Source organism: Papaver somniferum, chromosome 9 (genome assembly GCF_003573695.1).
Source record: "Papaver somniferum cultivar HN1 chromosome 9, ASM357369v1, whole genome shotgun sequence".
Classification (NCBI taxonomy): Eukaryota; Viridiplantae; Streptophyta; class Magnoliopsida; order Ranunculales; family Papaveraceae; genus Papaver; species Papaver somniferum.
In genome coordinates, this window is record NC_039366.1 from 57,851,855 (window position 1) to 57,866,107 (window position 14,253).

General features: G+C 41.0%; 1 protein-coding gene across 1 annotated transcript; it reads right to left on the bottom strand.

Moving 5' to 3' along the window:
- Positions 1-12,554: 12,554 nt before the first annotated feature.
- Positions 12,555-13,172, bottom strand: LOC113311991. Its single transcript, XM_026560770.1, has one exon. It carries the CDS (start codon positions 13,170-13,172, stop codon positions 12,555-12,557), a length of 618 nt encoding a protein of 205 aa, XP_026416555.1.
- Between the last annotated feature and the right edge of the window lie 1,081 nt (positions 13,173-14,253).

The window sequence follows — 14,253 nt, forward strand, 5'->3', positions numbered from 1 at the left end:
CATAATAAAGATATCGCCATCTCGCCTCCGTGACTCTATTAATTCTCTATGAGAAAATAAAATATGCATAAGTTCGAATTACCTCTGTCGGTAGTGGTTGTTGCTATGGTAATGCTCGGGATTGGCAGTCTTCATATAGTGGTAGAGCTTGTCTCGTTATTAGAGGGAAAAGCTAATGATGGAACCGATAGCTTCCTTGATGTTGCCTCATGGAATGAAAAATAGGGAGACAGTTCCCTGCCCACGAGTATCTACTCAGCCTTCGACTTGATAGACGTTGTCACGCTGGGTTCATGAGGCCGTCTTTACGTCTGCATTGCGTTTCATAGACGTCCATGAACATCACTGGTCTTTGACAATACGTCTGCTCTCTTGAGTATATCCTCATCTTTGGACATCTTGGAATCATAATGATAGCGTGCTTGCATCTCTCTAAATTCACCATCTTTGAGATGGGCAGTGCTAAGCGGTCCCCAATCACACTTCTTTGCCATTATCATCTTTGGATCGTGTCTTTGAGGAGTGGGGAAGTTCCTTCATGCGAATGACTTAACTAATAGGTTCTACAAATATGATGAAGATGTTTTCATGGAGAATCTGTATGTACCTCTTAAGTCTCATGTACAATCTCCTTTGGTAACGCAACTACTTCTTCTATGGGAGACAAAATTCTGAAAGCGTCTCTCATTGATGTTTCTACCGTCGATACAGTTATGGAATATCTTGGACGTTGTTTCATCATTGTGGTAGTCGTGCATGTGGTACTGGAGTTGGAGTTGGCGAATTTGGACGCGCATGATGTTGTATCTCGGTGGTTTTTCATTTTCTTTTATTCCACTATTTATCTTGTTGGCTTCGTGCAGATAGATGTTTGCTGGGGGAGATTGGTGCTCCTTGAGGTATGTCTTTCCTGGTGGGTTTTCCTCTTGCTGCTTCAGCGAAACTGCTTACAGAAGGCTGAAGGTTGTATTGCCTGTTGGTGAGATGTATGCTTCCACGAACATCATGAGGCTCTTCGTTACTGGCAGGATTGTTCTTTCTAGCAGAAGAACGATAGACAGGTACCATCCTATTGATGCACAATTACACCACTTGTTGTTCAGTCACATTTGGATCGTGACCCTCCAGTGCCTGAATTCGGGACCTATTGACATAATCATTTGGATGTTCGCTGTTTCGCTGAAGCATTCCTCTTAAGTCTGACAGAGTGATTCGCCAAAGCTGCGGATTCTTTCTCGACATCATGATGCGGACATCGCTATATTCTTGAGGCTGCTCCCTTGAGGTGTCATCTCTAGCATATCTGAAGATGCCCCGGACTGACATAATAGGCGAACTCTTTATGATGATTTGGAGATGACAATATTCGTTGAATCTTCCGAAACACTTCCTGTTGTAGTGCGGTCCAGACGAAACTTGCTCCTTTCTTCAGCAAGGGGGTGAATGAAGCAACAAGGTGGGATAAACTAGGTATAAAACTGTAGTTCACCTTGCCCATGAAGCTTGGAGTTCCTTCACAGTTTACGGAGGCAGCATCATGAGGATCGCTTGGGTCTTGGATGGGCCTACTTTGATTCCCTCAGCAGTCACCTTTCGAACACTTTTCGTAAGACTCCTGTGTGGGCCACCCGAGATTTTGATTTGACTACTATATCATCCACGTAGTCTTCAACCATGTCGTGGAAGATTGTCGTCATAGCGCGTTGAAACGTTGCACCAGCATTAACCAAATGGCATTACAATATAATAAAATTTCCGAGAGGAGTTCGAAAAGCTGTCTTACTCGCGTCATGCTCATACATCCTTATCTGATTGTAGCCGCTATATCCATCCATTAAGGAGAACACGTCGTGTCCGCTGGTGGAATCCACTAACATGTCGATGTTAGGTAGAGGAAAATCATCTTTGGGGCAGCATCTGTTCAAGTCTCTGAAATCCATGCAACACCTGATCTGTCCATTTTTATTTTTTACCGGAACCACATTAGCCAACCAGGTTGGATGATGAATGGGTTTGATGAAGCCAACAACTAGAAACTTCTGAATCTCAGTCTTGATTTGCTCTTCTACCTCGTATCTGAACTTCCTCGGAGACTGTTTAACCGGCTTGGATCCAGGTATGAAATGTAGATGATGGGTGACCAATTTTTCATCTAACCCGGGCATTTCTTCATACGTCCAAGCGAATATGTTCTGGTACTCTTTGAGAAGTTCCACGAGCTTCGTGCGTTCATATGTACATAAGGTTGAGCTGATGGAGATAAGCCTAGGAGAGTCCTCATTCCTGATATTAACGATTTCGATCTCATCAGTCGTGGAGTTGGTGCCATCTTGCAGCTGTCGTGGAGCATCTAGCACTTCTTCTTATGGCTCGTCGTTGTTGTTGCATTCCGTTGGGCGGAGAGACTGGGTAACAGTCTCCCCTGCTGATTGCTAACAACGGCGTTGGTACACGGTTTTCCCTTTCTGATCACGACTCACCACAAAATTTCGCTCCTTCTTAGTGTGAGCGTGGGTCGTGGCTTCACATGATGAAGAAGAATTGGTATGTCTTGTCAGCAAAGATGCATCGTGGGACTTAGCCTTCAATGATGCAAGTCGGTCCTCTTACTGGATTGACGCCCATGCGGGGAGTGGGGTGCAATGAACCTTGTCTGATTCTTCCCGCAGAGCTTCTCTTGGTTCAAACAATTCCGCTTCACATATTGGTGCGTAAGGAGACAATGATGCAGGAATACGAACGACTTCTTTATTCAGCATAGTCTTCAGGCATTAGTGACACGTCGAGAGGACGATCCTATTGTCACGAAGCCATGGTCTCCCCAGTATCCTATGGTAGTCCGGCTCATTTTCTATGACTTCGAATTTCACCTTTGATTGGACGGGCCCTACAGATAAATTCAGATTGACATACCCGTACGAGTTGGTTTGGTTTCCTTCAAAGTCTGTCATCGTGGTAGGCTGTCACACGATCTTGCTTGGGGGAACCTTGGCCGTCCTGAGTGTCTTGAGAGTAATCACATTCGAAGATGCTCCCGTGTCGATGAGATCCCTTTTGAAATCTGAATCCTTGATGCGTGCAGTAACGTGTAGGGCCCGGTTGTGACCTTCTTCCGCCATCATGTCTTCTTCTGTAAATGTGACATTATTCACAGACATCTCTGGTGTTTTCGAGGCTTCTGGACACAAAGGAGTTAAATGCACGTCTAGGGCTATCTGGTTGATCGCAACAAACATCTCCGCCCGCTGATTCTTCGAGAGGTGTAAAAATTCGCATAAACTTTCCACTAGAGAAGCTGCTTCCTGGTGCACCGGCCTCTGGTTCATAGTGAAACTATTGACTTGAGGAGGATCGTTGCGAGGATCAGTCCCCAGTGTAGAAATCTTTTTGATAGGAGAACCGCTCATTTTTGATGTCATCTTGATGAGGAAATCGAGTATGCCGTTTATTGTTTCTTTGATCAGGTCCAAGTCCTTCGTGTGAATCTCCTGCACCCGTGCTAACTCGATCAATGTTGGGATTCTCCTGGTTACACCACCATATACACCGTTGGGAAAAGTGACATCTTCATTGGAGGAACTTCGACCGGGATCCGAATTTGTTGGGGCAGTCCTAAGACCAACCATTTTGAAAATCATCCAAATGGGATTGGGCATTGAAGAATTGAATTCACAACCGAGAGATTAATCTCCCACTGTGGTCGCCAATTGTTTATGGGTGAAAACTGTTTCTACTGGTTTTGGTAAATTTGGGTGTGTGTGGATGAGAAACGAATCTAAACCCTAAACAAATGCACTGCACGGGAGTGCTTTTGATTCAAGAGATCAATCTATACAATTCTGGCCTAAACCAAGAAATGGCCATTCCAGACTTGCTTCGGTCACAAAGTTAAGGAGATGGGGTTGATCTTAAGGAGGGAAGCGAAGACGGTGTTGAGATTGTGAAGGTGTTGGCTATTTACGACTTGTATCAGAATATTGAACTGGCTTGCACAATGTAAGCTATCAGTTCTGGGTGTTTTCTGGATACTGTGACAACACTTGGTTTTTCTTGTCTGTGTCCTTTGGAAATAGGTGAAGGACCTATTTATACAAGTCATTGAGCGCAAACCCTCATCGCGTAGGAAGTTGAGTGATGGAGTAGTGGGGTCGTGTAGGTGGTTACACAATCACGTCTTGGCCCACTTCCCTCATCCTCTTAGCCGTCCATGCCTCCGGACACGTTCTTGTAAATGGGCGCGTTGCACACCGCTCGCTGTAAACCGCCATACCAATATCCCAGTAAGTATCCCCCAGTTTGTGACATGTTTGATGTCTCGAATGAGTGGATCGTGGGACCCACAGGAAATAACATACGGTGCTAAGTTAAATAACTAAGTTATTTAAGAAATTGATATTCATGAAATATCGTGTATGCTCGATGCATGTAATGCATTGAAAACAATCAATATGTATGAAGCATCGTTGTTTTAAAGCTTAATGGAGTAAGTCGGGGATTAAGCGTCTTAAAATAGCAGCATGTTCAAACATCTTCAAAGGATCGTTCGAAGGCTCCATGGGAAGGCCATCCCTTGGCCGATCACTCCCTATGGTAGAGTGTCGTATGGTGATCACCAAGCTGCCTCATTGGCTGTTTAACTCTTAGCCTAGGCTGTCTGACCAAGCTGGCAAAGTTAGACGGACGAGATGATCTACGACACATATTTGCGCCGTTGATGGATTTTTAGGGTTTTAAAGAGGTACGCAAACATCACTCTTTATCTTGACCAAAATCAAGCATGGACAACGTTTTTGGTGGGACCGACCAGGCATGCATGTAGACGGCCTGCCGGTATGCATGTCCGTACCACTTTGTCTCATGAAGGTGCGATTTAGGCCACTCAAGTCGACTGGCAAAGATGAGTGGTCGTGATCGATTTGCGATAGAAATCCTTTGCCGTAAAGGATTTGGGAACCGCGCGACATGCCTCCTTTGGGAGTGCGTTTCGAGGCGCTCGGCCATGGTTGGCCTAGGAAGATCGGCCACAAGCATAGGTGGGACCACGGTAATCACGTTGATACTCTTGGTACCTCTTAAGCGTATATCTACACCCTCCGTTTAGGCTGGCGAAGATGGATGGACGCGATCGTACTGCAACAGTTATGCAGCGCCGCAAACCCTAATTAGGGTTTTAAAACGGTCACGCACGTGTGACTTTGGCTAAACAGTTTGGAAGGCTATGCTCCTCCTTTGGGGAGATCGACCGTGTGGGGCCCATGTTGGGACGACGGTGAACATATGTGTACTTGTCTGATGGTCCTAGGCGCGATCTAAACCATCCAAATATGCCGGCAAAATTGGATGGTTGTGATCGATCCACGACACTTTAAGCGTCACGCCAGCCTTACTTCGAGCAAGCGTTTTCTGTTCTATGGCTAGGCCGTGAGAGAGTCGATCGGGTAGGTGAGGAGTGGTCCCGCTAATTTGTATATTAGCACTTCACCGATCAATTGCGCAACGATCCAAGCCGTCCAACTAGGGTGGCGAAGTTGGACGGTCGCGATGTTTTTTGAGACTGTCTTTGGCAGTCTTTTCTCATGTGAGCCACTCCAAGGCAAAACGAACCAGCTCAACCACCCTACTTCAGGGCTGGCGTTCGATGGGTGTTTAGGAGTACAACAGGTGTTCGACCGGCCAGGGCAAAAACGGGCCTGCTGGTGGTCATTACGGTGATCGCCTGCTCCTGCTAGGGTTCGTCTGGGCTGGTTAAATCACGCGGTCAACTTGCGTGGCCGTGATCGTTTCTGAGACTGATACGGACAGTCCAGATTTCCCTTAGGAAATTAAATATGCTCGATAGGGATAATATAAGCACGCCGATACGAGATTCTCTTTGTTAGAGACTGGTGTATCCTGTACGGGTATTTCGTGCATACCTCACTATTGACACTTGGAGATTCATGTTACCCTGCTGAGTAACACTCAGTCATCATGCCGCACCAATAATGAGAGTTCTGCTGAGAAAAGCACATGAAATACTAGGCAAACCATGCATTATTTAATAATAATGCTAAAAATTCATAGAATATTTGGGATTGTTGCTAAATGCTCCATTCTAGGTGAATATTTTGTATTTATTGAATTGCTTCGAATAAATAAAGTGAAGAGGTACTCATCACTTATCAAACGACTCTACCCTTTGCAGGATGTCAGCACATTAAATACTGGTTTTACAATTTTAGCCCTGAACTAAAATCCACCATCAACACATAGTATGCATACCCGTATACGTACTGGTTGGTTAGTTGAAAATCCAAGAACTTAGTATGCATACATGTATGGGTACCGGTGTAAGTTCAAGTCTGGGAATTCAACTGAGTTTGGAGGTATGCGTACCCGTTCGCACATTGGCGAACCCAAACTAAGTCCGGCCACTTAGGTATGTGTACCCGTTTGCATACTTGAGTAGGTTAAGTTCTAAATCGGTTTGTTTATGAACTAATACATTTATATATTAAGGAATTCAATCTTTTGAAAATCGTGTTTATAATGTTGATGAATTGATTTGAGTGAATCAAAATTGAATTTGCTTCAATTGTGTCTTGTATACTTCTATGAGAATATAAACAATTGAACAACTCTAGAACTAGTTTCATTTGAGTCATTTGAACTAGTTGTGTTAAGATGAACAAGGTTGATATGAAAGTGTTCATATGGATAACTTCGGTTAACTATTATTGAGCCAACAAGGTGAACACGTTTAGGTACGGTTACCCATATCTAAATGAAGTCATTTTTCATTTGTGTGTAACAAGATAAGTTCGATATAACGGTTGAAAGATATTAGCTTGAGTCTAATCAGGTTTTCATCTACCGGTGAATATTGAATGCTTTGTTACCAAGGTAACATTGATTGCAAACCCTGATTTGAAGACTATATAAGGGGAGAACTCTAGCAACTGGGAAACCTAATCTCCACACCTCCTGTGTGATACTAGTTGCAACTAGAGTCGATTCTCCTTAAACCTAGGTTTCTCTAATACCATTATAGGTTAACGACTTAAAGACTTCATTGGGATTGTGAAGCCATGCCCAACTATTTTCTCTGAAGTTGCGTGTTCTGATCTTGATGTATTCTATCGTATTGAGTACTATCTTCTCTAAGATTTTCTCGAGACTTAATCTCCGATAGGCAAGATAAAAAGTAGTCACAAACATCTTCGTCTCATCCTTTGTTATTCCACAATATCTTGCTTCGCTACCATACGATTAAGATTATTGTGAGGTGATTGTTATTACTAGGCTGTTCTTCGGGAATATAAGTATGGTGTATCAATTGGTTCATGTTCACCTTTATTTATCAAAAGACGGAACAAAACTCATAGGTATTTCTGTGGGAGACAAATTTATCTATTCAATAGAATTTTCTGTGTGAGACAGATTGGTTTATCAAGTCTTCGACTTTGGTTCGTAGCAACTCTTAGTTGTGGGTGAGATCATCTAAGGGAATCAAGTGCGCAGAGTCCTGCTGGGATTTAGAGGCGTAAGGAACACGACTGCACCTTAATCAATGTGAGTTTGGTTAGGGCTCAACTACATTCCGGTCCGAAGTTAACTTGGAGTAGGCTAGTGTCTGTAGCGTCTTAATACAGTGTGGTGTTCAAATATGGACTAGGTCCCGGGGTTTTTATGCGTTTGCGGTTTCCTCGTTTACAAAATTTCCGATGTATGTGTTATTTCTTTTCCGCATTATGTTTGTTTATATAATTGAAATATCACAGGTTGTGCGTAGTTCCATCAATTAGATAATCCAACCTTTGGTTGTTGATATAAATTGATTGACACTTGAACATTGGTCTTTGGTACCGTTCAAGTTGTTTCACATAATAATCAGGCTCGCGAATTTCTATCTGTTTGATTTGCTGAATTACATTGTGAAACAAAGTTACAACTCTTGGATATATTTCCATTGATTGAGTCTGACTGTCTAGTTGATTCCATTGGAATTATATTGGAGTTTTTCCATACATATTGCCTAAACGAAATATTGGGTGTGGTTGTTAGACCCCAGCTTTTTCAATTGGTATCAGAGCAGGCAAACACGTCTAATACCTTATAAGTCTGTGTTTGTAGCGATCTGACTCTATGGACAGTTGTGCTATCTCTGATAAACGCATCACCAGAGATAAAAGTTATGTTTCCATGAAATCTATTATAGAGAAAGATTTTTCAATCTCGATTTTAGATGAACATTGTGTTCCAACGAAACATGCTTGCACTTACTCTGATTACCTTTCAAGCGAGTCTGACTCTGTTGAAGAAAGGGAAGCAGCCAAAGAAAGTGAAATGATTATAAAACTTGTTAGAATCCAGGCTGATAAAAATATTCGGTTGAAACACAAAATCAATGTTCTCATTGGTATAACAAGGGATCATGTTCTTCAAATTAGGGCTCTTCATGAGGCCAAACTCAAGGAGAACGCATTGGAAATTGAACATCTATTGAGTAAACTCTCTATTCAATGTAAAGGATGTTCTAAAGAATCCACTATACCAATCACTTTTGTCTCAACTGTGAATTCAGTTCCAGAAGTTAAGCCACATTCTTTTCCTATTGGAAAAGAGGTGCATGTATCTTCCTCAAATCAAGGAACCACCACATCCCTTGGAAGGAAGAAATCCCCTAACGATGGTGTCAAGTATATGTCTCTTTTGTGACTCAAAAGAGCATTATGAACAAAATAGAAAATCTAGGTTGAATGACAACTATGTTGTTCGACTTCAACACACCTTGGATTCAGTTCTTGAAGGTGTAACTGACATTCGTATGTCCAAACCAATCATTTTTAGGCCTATTCCTATGGGTATGGCAAAACATGAGATTTGGAATATATGCACCCACTATGGGTATGCCAAACTGCCAAACTCATATGCCTATATGCCAGTCCTGGCATATAGGCGTACGAGACAGAGTTTTCATCGAGCGATAAAGACTCCATCGCTCGATGGTCATCCCATCGCTCGATGGTCAATCTATCGCTGTCGACAGTCAGGATAGCGCTCGACCGTATGATTAACGCTTACTGCTTCATCATCCAACGGCTGGAATTTTCCACCTCTATAAATACCAAATTCAAACTCAATTTAATTCACACCAGAATTTCTAAATCTCTATAGAATTTCTCAATTTCTCAATCTTTTTCAAATTTAAAACTCTGTATATTTTCTTGTGAAATGGATTCACAAACTCAAAGTCAAGGCAAAGCAAAAAAAACCCGAGTCCGTGGTGCAAAATACAGCATGGCAGAAGATGAATGCATTTGTCGTAATTATGTTTATTTTACCCAAGATTGTATCCAAGGTGCATAACAACAGGGTCTCACAATGTGGGATAACATATTTAAGAAATATGATGAACAAACCATGAACATCAATGGTCGTGATGCAAAAGGATTGTCAGAACACTTCATTCAACCGGGAAGTGGCCGCTTATGTTGGATTAATAATGCAAGCCAAGAGAAAAGGCAAGGACAGTGGTAAGACTGATGCTGATTTTGAAAGAGATGTTCGTACAGATTGGCAAAGAAAACATGGAAAGGGATTTTCTTTTGAAAGTTGTTACTATATTTTGAAGGTATTGAACAAATATAATACAAAATACTTGTCAAATAATCAACAAGTACCTGAAAGGTCGCCATATAATTCTTCTCCCTCAACACCAAATTCTTTACCATATTCACCAGGTCCATCAAATTCTTCACCAGATACCCCAACAAGCTCAAATGTCAACAAAGTTTTCAATAATTATGTTGACAGTAATACTAAGGGAAAACTTCCATGGAGGAACACCGCAAAGCTAGATAAAAAATTAGCTCTAGAAGGGGGGAGTTCCGGAGGATTTAACATGGCGGAGTTTATGGAACATCAAAAGACCGTCGAGAAGCAAAGATCAGTTGATAGGAAATTTCAAAACCGAGAGAGTAAGAAAAGTCGTCTTTCCCAAGAAAAAATTGGGTTTGACTATGACAAGCATAACATTCTTCAAGCTAACACTTCAATTATGAATGCCCAACAAAAACATGTATGGCAAATCGAATTTGACAGGATTCAATCACAGATTGAAAAACAAGCTGGATTTACTAACAATCAACCCGATGATGAGGATGATGATGATAATGTTGATGATGAGTATGATGTAGTAGTTCCTCTAGATGATTAAGTTATGTATGAGTTTAAGTTTCAATGTGTGAGTTCAAGTTTTTATGTTTTTTAATTTTAATGTAAGTTTTTATGTTCTTATGTTTTTTCTAAAGTTTAAGTTTTTATGTTTAGTTTAAATTTTAATGTAAGTTTCTTTCCAATTAATCAATTAGAATTATTTTTTAAATTAAGTTTTCCTCATTTAACAATAACTTTAAAAAAATAACATTACAACTTAAGAAAAAAATAACAATACAACATAACTTAAATAACAATAACCTAATAAATAACTAAAAAAAAAAAGAAAAAATCATCTTCCATGCTCTTCCCAAAGATTCAATCTCAGATCATCTCTTAATTGGTCATACAAATTTCGGTTCTGAATGTAGTTAGTCATTTGACCATAGTCCCTTGCAGGAACGCCTCTATGTGGTCGAATCTCTGTCCTCAAATCTTCATCTTCATAGTTAGTCCAATCCGAATCACGACGGGTTTCCTGAATTACCATGTTATGAAGAATTATGCAAGTGAGCATAGTCTTCTGCATTTCACGAGGACTCAACCCAGGATATGGGCCACAAATGATAGCGAATTTCCTCTTCAAAATTCCAAAAGCGCGTTCCATATCCTTCCTCAATGCCATCTGGGCATCATTAAAATGTCGGAATGAAAGGCCAAATGCACCAGCAGGAGGCTGACGGTAGCATTGAACTAAGGTGGACCATTTTGGGTAGATACATCCGCAAGATAATATCCATGAGTGTACTGATGACCGTTGATCATGAAACGGACAGATGGAGAAATCCCATACTTCAAATCTTCAAACAGAGGCGACTTGTGCAAAACATTAATATCATTTTGTGAACCTGGAAGACCAAAAATAGCGTGCCATATCCAACAATCATAAGAAGCAGCAGCTTCAAGGATAACTGTTGATTTGGTATTATGACCCTTGTATTTACCGACCCAATATATAGGGCATCCTTACCATACCCAGTGCATACAATCGAGACTACCTAACATTCCTGGGAATCCCCTTTCCTCATTCTCCCTCAATATTTGTCTAACATCTTCATCGTTTGGTTTTCGCAAATATGTTGGACCAAAATAATTAATTATTACTTCACTGAACAATGAAAGGTAAGTGAAAGAAGTTATTTTACCCATACAAAGGTACTCATCGTTCGCATCCGTCGGAGTGCCATAACCCAGAATCCTTAAAGCCGAAGTAACTTTTTGTTCAAGACTATGACCTATAATATTCAGTGCATCAAACTGATAATTGAATTTAGGTTCCACTCGACAAAGCTCTTCAATAATCTTTTTCACCAGATGGCGAGGCATGCAGAATCGACCTTGAAAATCTCGATCATAGTACACATAATTTGGAAGAAAATAATCGTGCATTAGCTTTTGGTGGTAAAATTCCATTCCTCGATATGTATATCTTCTTGTTAATACTTCTTTGGGTTCCGGAACTCTTGGTATTTGGCCCGTATGGACAAGCATCAAAGTTTCAATTAGCTTATTATCTTCAGCTTCCTCATCATCAATTTCTTGTAACCTATTACGATGTCGTTCTTGCTGTAAATTGAACCGATTCATAATAATATTCCCCTCTTCATTGGATCTCGAGCTCGACATTGATGATTATGAGTATAGAAAAAAGGAAATCGGTGAAATATTTGTAGAAGTAGGTGTGATTTATCTGGAGAAGCAAAATGGCATATTTATATACAAACCATTTGGGAAAATAGCCGTTGTAGAAAAACTAGTGGGCGATAATCATGGTATCGCTGGCGTTTGTATGTAAACCGACCAATATTCATAACATCGCCATCGGCACAATGTATATCGCTAGCTATATTGATAATATCGCTCGCTAGTAACTCTGTCGCTTATTGATTTCCCCATAGTGGCGCAAATTGTTTGCCATGCCACCTGGCATGCCAAACAATGATTTTATGGCATGTGCATAGGAATAGGCCTTAGCACTTGCCCTGTGAATCTTTCCATGAAAGTTAGTAAAATTTTTTCCTCAAATGTTCTGTTGTGTTTCCACAACAAATTAACACACAGAACGAGGATAATTGAGAAATCTGATTCAAAGAATCATCCTTAAGAAGAGATTTAGGAAGAATAAGCTAAAACTAAACTATTTTCATTAACTTTCTTGAGCAGCCCCAACTGTTCTCTTACACAATTAATACCCTAATCCACTCAGAAACGAAATACAAGGACGAACCGATTATTGACACATGTCGGCATCCCGACGGCAAATAAGTTAGCCACTCATTTACTATAGCACCCCTCAGAGTAACCTAGTAATGAATTAGACACATGATAATACCCCTCCTACGAAATAATCCTTGTCCTCAAGGATTAAAAGCTGGAAAGTGTGCTGAGATATTGGCTGAGTCTTCCCATGTAGCCTCATCTGTTGTTGGGTTGTACCAGTGTATAGGAAGTTGTGGAACAGAATGGTTACCTCTGACCAACAATGTGGAGTCCAAAACTTCAATGGGAGTGACAATGACCTGTCCTTCATGATCAACAACTGGAAGTGTAGGGGAAAGAGTGTGAGAGACGCCAATCTTCTTCTTTAACTGTGAGACATGAAACATTGGGTGAATTCTTGCTTCAGGAGGCAGTTGTAACTTGTAAGCTAGAGTACCAATCTTCTGAATGACAGGGAAGGGACCATAGTACTTGGATGAGAGCTTGAAGATGCTTCTTAGGGAGACTGAGACTTGTCTGTAGGGATGCAGTTTTAGGTAAACCAGATCACCAACTTCAAAAGATCTGTCAGTTCTTTTGGCATCAACAAAGTGTTTCATCCTTTCCTGAGCTTTTTTCAGTGTTTCTTTGAGAAGTAGTAGAATGCTCTCTCTTTGTTTCAGATATTTCTCCACTGAGTCCACTGAAGTAGTAACAGAAGGTGGAAAGGCCAAATGTGGAGCTTCATAACCATATATGGCTTTAAAATGAGACATATTAAGGCTGGTGTAGAAACTGGTGTTGTACCACCATTCAGCTAAATCCAACCAATACATCCAATTCTTAGGCTAATGACTAGTCATGCATCTTAGGTAATTTTCCAGACAAGCATTGACCCTTTCAGTCTGTCCATCTGTCTGAGGGTGATAAGCAGTGCTAAGTTTGAGAGCAGTACCTAAATTCTTGAATAAGTCCTGCCAGAAGTTGTTGGTGAACACCTTGTCCCTGTCAGACACAATAGAAGCAGGTAGCCCATGTAATATAAAGATGTGATGCATAAAGGATTTGGCCACTGAGGAAGCTGTATATGGGTGTTGTAGAGGAATAAAATAACTGTATTTTGTGAATCTGTCTACCACCACTAAAATAACATCTTTTCTGTAACTCTTAGGCAAGATTTCAATAAAGTCTATGTTGATGTGTTACCAAGCATGATATGGAACTGGTAAAGGTTGAGGCAAACCAGCTGGCAATGTGTGTTCTTCCTTGTGCCTTTGACAAACATCACAAGAAGACACTAGAGAAAAAACTTCAGCTTTCATGCAAGGACAAAAGAAATGGGTTTTGGCTCTCATATAAGTAGCTTGGATGCCAGAATGTCCACCTACTGCAGAAGCATGAATGGCCAAGAGAATAGACTGCCTGCCATTGTTGCAGGTGCCAATATAAAGTCTGTTCTTATGTCTCAAAACCTCATCCTGATAAGTGTATGGAGAAGTGGAGGTTGGAGCCAAAAGTAGTTAAGATATAAGCTGTTGCACCTTCTGATCTTTGGCATAGCTGGAAAGTACTTCTTGTTTCCAGAGTGGCTGAGAAAGTGTAATGTTGTAACATGAGCCGTCACTGTGATGTCTTCTGGAAAGAGCATCTGCCACCTTGTTCTCCACTCCTTTTTTTTACTGAATATCATAGTTATATCCCATTAGCTTCATAAGCCATTTTTGTTGTATACCACTCGTGATTTTCTGTTCTAGAAAATACTTGATGCTTTCTTGGTCAGTCTTGATAGTGATGATGGCCCAACAAGTAGTGCCTCCATTTGGTCACAGCAGACCCCACAGCTATAAGTTCATTTTC